Source organism: Vollenhovia emeryi, unplaced genomic scaffold (genome assembly GCF_000949405.1).
Source record: "Vollenhovia emeryi isolate VEMERY1.0 unplaced genomic scaffold, V.emery_V1.0 DF939140.1, whole genome shotgun sequence".
NCBI classification, from domain to species: Eukaryota; Metazoa; Arthropoda; class Insecta; order Hymenoptera; family Formicidae; genus Vollenhovia; species Vollenhovia emeryi.
Genome location: NW_011967226.1, coordinates 1,642,190 through 1,651,785, shown reverse-complemented (window position 1 = coordinate 1,651,785; position 9,596 = coordinate 1,642,190). Strand labels below are relative to the sequence as shown.

The following is a 9,596-nucleotide window of genomic DNA, read 5'->3' as shown; positions in this document are numbered from 1 at the left end:
CAACTATAGATCAATCAACTGACGTGCTACGTGCTTGTGATGCCAGAGATGCAACAATACAACCTGTAGATCGAACTGATGATTCAAATTTAGATGCCAGAGATGCAATAATGCAAGAAACTATAGATCAATCAACTGACATAATGCGTGCTTGTGATAATGCAGACTTGTAAGCTCCTAAAAATCAAAAAGATATGCAGAGGTAAATGTTACAAATGTTAGTGTTTTATTTCTCTCGAATTATTAATTATTTTATTATATACAATTAACGCATAAAAGATCTAATATTTAACAGTTGAAAATATAGAATTAGACTCACTTAAACACGAGTCTAATATTTAACGCTCATCTTTTACGAAATATCAATTACCTGAGTTAAATAATATTTTTAGGCAAGTTGATATTAACTTTTGTTATTCAAATATATTGTTTTTCTTTATTTGTTGACAATATATTTTGTAATTGTCAGATATTCTTATATACGGTTAACTGTACAAACATTAAGAAATTTAAATAGTTAAGTTTCAACATTCCCCTTCCTAAGAAATATGAATAAAAAGTTTCAGTTTTTGGTCAATAATCAAATAATATACAATATATAATTGCAATATCTTGTAATTCTAATTATATTAAATTTCAGTACTTTCGCTAAAACAAGGATACAAGAAACAATAGGCAAAAAATATTGGATCTTGGCAAGATCTTGCTGATCTAATTTTAGAGTAGGCACGTTATAAGAAAAATATTGACCGTCAGTTTCTACATGGGGCAGCTCCCTATATACATATATATATATATATATATATACCACAATAAAGACACGGCTCACGGTTTGAACATTTCTTTGAAACGAATTAAATGTATTTGACTAATTATGTATACAAATAATTTAGCACATGAAATAAAAAAATATTATTCACATAAATTTATTAAATTGTAAATGTGTTGTTTAAGTAAGATACAATTTGTTATAATTTTCCAGATTCTTACACTGAGAAAATGTCTGATTAAATATAATCGGATAATCCAATTACATAATAACAAACTGATATATCCGATAAAAAATATGATCGGTTTTGCGATCAAATTTTATTGGTAACTGCATTTCATCGGATGTATCCATATTTAATAGAGAAAATTAACCATCGGAAACACTATTTCATTGGTTTATCCGATGGAAATTTTTCTCACAATTAGTTTTGTTGATGCACAAAACAGTACGAACAAATTAATTGCTGCAATAATTTGGTAAACATTTATTCATGAATTAAGACTTACTGTCGCCAGTACATTAATAATTAACCGATGTAGGAAAATTGATAAACGACGCAACTGGCAATTATAATTAGAGAAAATTTGCGAAAAATATATTCACGAGATAAAATAAAACCCGAGACAAAACTAATCAATTACATTGTAACGGAGAATTAGCAGTAAATGCATTTTTATCATATCTCACTGATACTTATATTTACTGGACTTACTGCTTTGAGCTAACTGTCCATTACAATATAATTCATTAGTTTTGACTCTGGTTTTATTCTATCTCGTGAATATATAGTTTATGTTTCTAGGAATGAACGGCTGATTAATCAGGTAGATCAGATACATACATATTATGTATCGCGATATCGCGTTCGCGTTGTAATTTATCAAGAAACGTAGATACCCTGTTGTTACGCACGATTGGTTTAGTTTTCTTATTTTTTTGCAACTCAGGATAGCATCTTTGATAATTAAAGATTGCACCAAGAAAATTCCATATACTAAATTCAGGCCACAATACATCGGTGAAGTAGATGTAGGTGTCAGCAATCTAAAAAAAAAATTGGATAAATTACCGCCTCGACGAATTATAGGAGAAGTATATTCAAGCTACAAGAATGAAATAGTCTTCTTACTTGCCACATGAGGAAATCGCTAAGTCGAGTCTCTCCAGAAGTACGAATTAATAAATCCGGATTTGGAGATCTGTTAAAGTACAAACAGTCACTCACCAGGTCTTCATCAACATCTTCTGGCAGAATTTCAGCACGCTTTACACCTCTTCCTATATCCTTAATTGCACTAGTAACTTCATCCCTTGCTGCAGATATTAAAAAATATAAAACTTATGTTTTTTAATTATAATATTATATATACACGCATTACACTCTTTCTGTATATTATACATGTATTATATATAATTTCATTTGTGCTTTGTATAAAAAATAAGCAGCTGCGAATGTAGATGTGACTTACGATGATCACACTTACATGTATAAGGAAAAGCAAGATTTAAAATTGCTTTGTTATTATCCTTAGTGATTACAATAGTTTCGGCAATTAACTTGCATAAATCTTTTGGGAGCAAGGACAAATTGCCAATCACACGAATGCAAAGTCCAGCCTCGTGCAGTTTTTCCCTGAAAATTGTTGTACGTGTTCTTTATAGCTGAACTGGCTGCGCTGGTTCAGAGTTTATCTTTTTCCTTCTAACACAGGGGAGGAAAAATTGAACTCTGAAATAGCGCAGCCAGCTCAGCTATAAAGAACAGTCAATTCTATATCTTACACCATAGTGAAAATGCTAAAAGTGAACGGTTTTGTCTCTCTCCAAGACAGTTAGAGAGACGAAGCTACTCACTTTTTAGCATTTCCACTACAGTGTAAGATACAGAATTGTATGACAGATTCAAGATCTCGCAAACCGCTGCAACGCGACGACCAATTGAAAATGCCGAGTGTACCTCTCGTCCAAGAGACGCCTGAACTTCTGCTTTGCAAGCTTCATGAGTTCGTCGACTTCCTCCTCGGTACGTTGAAAATTTTCTATACTAAAAGCATACACCGTGACCTCCGTAATGCCGAGGTCCATGCACCAATTTAGCGTCTCGATCAATTTATCAAACCTATCGTAAATAAAACACGAGATATAAGACGAGAACAACGGGCGACTCTTCGAACACGCTTACCCTCTCGAGTGTCCCTCCCCCTTTGCCAAATTCCTTTTATTCGCATAACGTCTGTTCCCATCCATGATTAATGCCACGTGTCTAGGCATCTGGCCGGTCTTGACAATCCTTAAAATCAGGGATTGAAACCACCTGAGGATGTAGTTAAACATCCACATCATACCTGAACTCTTACGTGCGGGCGCGTCAAGGTACATGCTTCCAACCGAGCCCTTGTCGAGAGCGTTTCTATCTGAACCCGTAGCTATCCCGTAGTCAGTACTCGTCGGCGAATATGCCTACGTGCAGCGCTCGCGCTGAAAAACAATTTTTCGCCACCGTGGTGAGCCAATCGTGGTTCACTCCAAATACTTTGCTGCTGTAACTATAGATTTATAAGCCACAGCAAACGAGTCGCTGTCGCACCTAATACAACAGGCACAGCGGCAAAGTATTTAATTGTCACAAGTGAATATTAACTGTTCATATCTTGCAACTGTAGTTTAGTCGCCACATGCAGTTTTTAGCTACGGTAATTACCTTTATCTTTCCGTGTGTTAACGCCATAGTGACGATATCACCTTCCAGTCATGACCTAACCTTTTCGCGGCAATAAAAGTGAAACAAGACTATTTGCGACGTGGCTTCCACTCCGCGATAGTGTTAATTATTTGACTTATCTACGAATTTCGAGGCGATGCAGTAACAGGTTGTCGCCGAAGTGCTCTCGACGCCTCCTGCTGACGCAATGCCAAGCGATGTCTACTCATGTGACTGCTTCTTTTACTCATCTAGCGCGTGCCGGATCAGCCGGACGAAGCTACCGCAGGAACTCGCGATATTTCCCTCGCAGTATCAAGCACGAACGTCCGCCGATCGCCGGTAGAGATCCTTTGATCAGTTACAAAATAACGTTTAAGTTAGGTCGGTATCGCCATGTTTTGTCAAAAACCGGAAGCAGCCATTGGACTCAGTGGCGGGAAATTTAACATCCAAAGCACGAGATTTCGAACAAAAGAAATAAATGATACAAATAAACAAGGAATAAATTTTAATTTGTCGCTTAAATGCTATGCGTCCCCATAGTTTTACTATTAAAATAACGTCTTTTCAAATCTTTGGTTCTTTTTACATGTTATTTTACATCTAAACATAGCATATATCTACGAAAAATTTTGACTTTTAAATTGTGACAACTTGGAATAAAATCGCGCTCAATATTAGAAATGAATAATTTTTCGAATTGTGTTTTTATATTATGTAATACTATATTATTTGTTTGTTTTTGATATTGTCGAAATATATATTTCATTTTGTAAAAACTATTAAATGATGCCCGATTTACAAAAAAATAAAATATTTTTCTTAAAACATCTTATTCCAACTAATTTATCATATATTAAATTTTCGCCCTTGGTTGCCTTTGCGTATAAGCGCCTCCCTAGAAGCACAATTCCTTGGCTGTACATTAGTTATGTTGGCAGTGAATTGGCCAATATTTCTCCAATATAACACCAACATTGGTCCTAAAATAAATGCAAATATACTACTGATATTGTACCTAGATGATTATTTAGTATTGGCAAGATTGCCCAATAAAATTGTAATATTGAGTATAGAATAAATGCTAATGTAACGCCGATGTTACGTATCAATAATTGCACGGTACTGTGTTTACATAGAAAGTGCATTGCACAAATATGAGGCCCTCCACCACCCCCGCCAATTTCGATCGGCGGTCCTCTTTTCTTTACAATAATCAAACTAAAAAACAAAAAATTTATCATTATTATAGTTTCATCACGATTTATTTTATAATATATTTCAATATAAAACATGTAGCTATGTCTACTCTCTAAAAGTCAATCAGTGGATTATTACAGAAAACAATAAATACCCACTGATTCACAGTTACAAGTATACCACTGAATAATTCAATAGTTACAACCGTTTTCAGTGATAATTCACTGATTGACTTTTAGAGAGTAATATGTAACATTCTTTATAAATGTGCAACAAAAATCGTACTGTAAATGCGCAATCGAAAATCTATCGCATAAAAGATTATTTTAGACCAACTTAAAATTTCATACAATAGAAAAGTTAATCTAAAGAGGCCCTCCGTCGCCCCCGTCGAATTCTTATCGGCGGTCCTTTTTGTTTGCGATAAAATTGCGTTTTTACATTTTTATAACTTAATTTTGTTCACAACTTATGAAAATAAATATAGAAAGAGAGATAAAGTTACATAGTGAAACTAAAAACATGATGTACAATAAAAATATATAAAATTTTTCATTATGACATAAAATTACATATGAACATGTTATATGTGTTTACAATAATATGCACCTAACTCTTACAATGTAAAACATTAATAGAAAATGTTACACAGTACACACAACGTGTTACCTATACGGCTGTGCTTATAATTGTACATCTTTTATTAATGTGCAAACAAAAAATCAAATTGTAAAGACAAATTTTTCGACAAACGAAACTCTATCAATTAAAAGACTATGTCAATCAAATTGAACTAAAATTTTATTCGATAGAAACAAATCGACTTATACGTATAGAGGCCCTCCACCACCCCCGCCGCATTTAATCGACGGTCCTCTTTTCTTTACAATTTGATTTCTTACATTTTTCTTATAACTTACTTTACAATACGCATAATATTATAAATGAAATATTCGGTATACGTACAATAACGCGACATTCTTTTTACGTACTTATTATATGTATTAATCATTGTTATTTCGTTAATTTGTTACCTAAAATCATGTCCCGCTATCCCTAACTATCCGAATCCCTATACCTACCCGTATTCCGATCTATACATAGACCTACTTATCCAATTTCTACCTACCCGTGTTTCAACATAACGAACCTATAAATCTTTAATTAACCGTGACGCGATTTTCTAGCGGTTTTACTTGGGGTTTAACGCGACCGCGGGATTTAATAGGGGTTTCACTCTCGCATATGCGAGAATGTATGTATATAGAAGCATAACCCACCCGAATTGTGACAAATTAAAAGAAATCAAAGTATACTTCGTACAGCACCTTACTTAGGTGCTCTATCAGAGTGGCCAATATTGACCACTTACCTCGTCGTATTTAGTCCTTCGGTGGGCCAGATTGGACCTACCTTTCGTTGCTCCCGGCCATACAATCTGATCATTTTGACCAGAGATCAGGAAGGAAGAAAACTCCTTCCATAGTCGGTTTATCACCGACAGATATTTCGTACGGTTCGAACTATATGCGAGCGCCGATCGTATCGAAAAATGCACGACCACGAGAAGATAATTAAAGAAAAATATTAATTCAAAAAACTTTACGGTATTTACGAATCAAATTTATGGTTACTTCCGTTATTATTAAAAAATGTTGACCATCTCTTCGTAAATTGATCTCTGAATTCAAAATTCGAGTAGATATAGAAAAAAAATTATTTCGCGTTACAGTAATTTTAATCATATTCCACGATAGATTGAAATTTATAATATGGATAAAATTGAACAATTAATAATTTCTTGAAAATTTTTCTTGAAAAATTAATCGCGAAAACCGACCGCGAAAATACAAAGATGCATGAAACTACGCATGTATATTTAGGTATGCGAGACGCATCTTGAAAGTACGTATATCATATCTGAATATAGGTACATACACAGAATAAATGAGGTGAGATACAGAAAGAAGGAACTTGCCGCACGAGTGACACCGACATTATTAAATATTACAGTCAATCGATAATTTCAAAGAAAGTATGAAAATAATTTCAAATTTAAGCATTCTCGACAAAATATAATGAAATCTCACGTCATATTATTTTACTTTATACATATATCAATTCTTTAATTAAAAATGGATAGGCTACGAGAGATTAGTTGGCCGAATACATCGATAATATCCGTCAAAAATGAGCTCAACATACTCTGATTTGTAGAGCTCTATTTAATTAAAACGCGAAATTATTTGTAACCTATCCATTTTAACGTAACGGATCTACGAAATGTATCTACAATCTACGGTCAAAAAATGTAGATTCCGTTACTTTAATAAAAAAACTTTTCGCTCACCGACACGATGCGCAGCGGAGTTGTATCTACGTTGATTGAATGGCGCCCGATGCCTCCTCCTCCACTCAGGTGTCGTCCTCTCAGTATCTCAGCTGTCCTCCAACACATTAACCAATTTACACTTCCGTTAGTAAAGTCCCTTGTCACTGTATCCAAATGATACTTTTTGAGTTTTCTCTGTGTCCGATTGTCACTGATTTCGATTGTCACAGAGTTCGATTGCGCACTACGAGCTGTTCGATTACATCGTCGCACTGATACCCGCACAAATCACTGACACAAATCGCGAGAATTCAGCGATCGCACGATGATATCAATCACTAATTATTCGTAGAGAACGATCGCGGTTTCTTCCCGCACTTGTCGCGAACGCGTATCAAGAAAGAATAATACGATATGCGAAGCGGCGCGGAGCACAACCGATCAACTCAACTGTCGCCGCGTGAATGATCCTGCGTACGGCGTCGTAGACACCGAAAAAAGCCTTCCGGTACACGATGGCACGCAAAAACATCGTACGTCACCGCGCCGAGAGAAAAACAACTACGAACGTTGAGAATTCGTTGCTACGTCATTTCTTGGAATCCGCGCTCGGTTTTCACGGTGTTTACGGCGCCGTACGCGGGATCATTCATGTGGCGACAGTCGAGTTGATCGGTTATGCCCGCGCCGCTTCGCATATCGTATTGTTCTTCCTTGATACGCGTTCGCGAGGATTCAGCGATCACGCGACGATATCGTTCGCCAATTATTCGCAGAAAACGATCCAAGTTTCTTCCCGTACTTGTCGCGAACGCGTAAAAAAACAATACGATATGCGAATCGGCGCGGGCCACTAACGTTAACAATCCGGCGGACGGCGTGACTTTTTTTGTGCCACCCATACAGCACATGATATTCGGAGAACGTTCTAAGAATGTTCTAGAATGTTCTAGAATATTCTAGACTATTCTAGACTATGCTAGAATATTCTAGCACATGATATTCGGAGAACGTTCTAAGAATGTTCTAGAATATTCTAGAACATTCTAGAAGAATGAGCTGTATGGGCGAGAGCCGTTGACCGAGCACGGATTCCAAGAAACGACGTACGCGCCGTAGTAAACAACTCTGTCTCGAGCGCCGGTTACAATGACGTAGCACCGTGAACACTTTTTTCGAAAACAGTCTATTGTGCCTAATCAGTCGGCGCGAGCGAGTCGAGCGTGGCGGGTGTTCCGTGTGTCGTCGCGTCGCCCCTCGTAACGCGATTACCTTCTACGGGAATCTCGATCATCCACGCAACGCGATCGTCTCGTACGAGAGTTTTAACATCTATCCATCGCGTTTAAGGAATTGTCGCGATCCGTAATCACATCGGGGATTAATAACGAATACTTATAACATATCGATCGCTTGCCAAGACATCTCTCCAACAATTAAACGTATAAAAGTGCGCGTGTAACATAAAGTTTTCATTTTCCTCGCGTTCGGGAGTGCCGTTTGTGTTTATTGGACTAAAGACTTTCAAAGTGTAAAATCGCGCGAACGATCTTTGTGTTTTCGCGAGTGTGCCAGAAGACAACCTGAGTGGAGGAGGAGGCCCGGGAGGGCATCAGGCACCGGCGGAGCAACTTTAGCGTAAGTATTTTTTCTTTTGTATAAAATTAATCTTTCTCTTGTTTATTTTTAATAATTAAAAAATTTTCTTTTATATTTATTTTCTTGAATACTCTGTTTTAATATGAACTTAATAATTGTATTACAGGATCAACGTAGTTCAACTCCGCTGCTGCGGGCCGGTGAGTTAAAAACTTTTTTATTATGGCAACGAATATACACACTGTAAAAAAAGTACATGTAAAATTACAAATATTACAGTGAGTAATGTTGGGACCATCTATTAAAGGTGTATATTTACATATGTCAGTAAATTTACTGCTTGTAAAATTATTACCTTATATAATAAGTAAACTGCTTGCTTTTGATTGTGTAAATTTTACATTTTTTGTAATTTTCATCATGTATAAACGAGTATTTACACAACAAAAAGTAAAAAAATTTTTTTGTAAAAGTACATATTTATTTATTAATAGTGTAATCGCTACACTTATTATGTATGTAATTTTACATACTTTTTTTTACAGTGCATCTCGTAGATCATAGATTGTATAATAGATCGTAGATCATAGATTGTAGATCGTAGTTTATCTTGTATATTCGTCGCCTTAAAATGGATAGGTTTTAAATGCTAACGGGAAGTAAATTTTTTATTTAACTCTCCACATTCATTTAATGTCATAGAGCTCTGCAGATCACAGTATGTCGAGCTCATTTTCCATGTTGAGAATCGGTGAATTACCTTACAGAACTTAAGCAAAATGTGGCGAATATTAATGGTGTATTCGTCGAGCTAATTTCTTGTAGCCTATCCATTTTTATTAACAAATTGATATATAAACTAAAATAATATGATGTGAGATTCTATTGTAATATGTTTTGTCCAGAACACTGAAATTTTAATTTTGATATATTATTTGTGCAGTTATTAATTAATTATAATATGCAATTGTAATATCGGTTGGAATCGT

The 9,596-nt window shown here is 35.5% G+C and overlaps 1 protein-coding gene across 2 annotated transcripts; it reads right to left on the bottom strand.

Moving 5' to 3' along the window:
• Nucleotides 1-1,125: 1,125 nt before the first annotated feature.
• Nucleotides 1,126-3,700, bottom strand: LOC105567153 (dehydrodolichyl diphosphate syntase complex subunit DHDDS-like). Of its 2 annotated transcripts, XM_012021769.1 has the most exons (7): nt 3,474-3,700; nt 3,118-3,250; nt 2,955-3,062; nt 2,730-2,891; nt 2,257-2,405; nt 1,902-2,086; nt 1,126-1,816 (listed from the first exon to the last, which is right to left on the bottom strand). In XM_012021769.1, the coding sequence occupies exons 3-7, from the start codon at nt 3,041-3,043 to the stop codon at nt 1,589-1,591; spliced, it is 813 nt and encodes a 270-aa protein (XP_011877159.1). In that variant the 5' UTR covers nt 3,044-3,062; nt 3,118-3,250; nt 3,474-3,700; the 3' UTR covers nt 1,126-1,588. The 2 variants fall into 2 exon arrangements, with proteins under 2 accessions (XP_011877159.1, XP_011877158.1); XM_012021768.1 differs by having other exon boundaries at nt 2,955-3,250.
• Nucleotides 3,701-9,596: the final 5,896 nt, after the last annotated feature.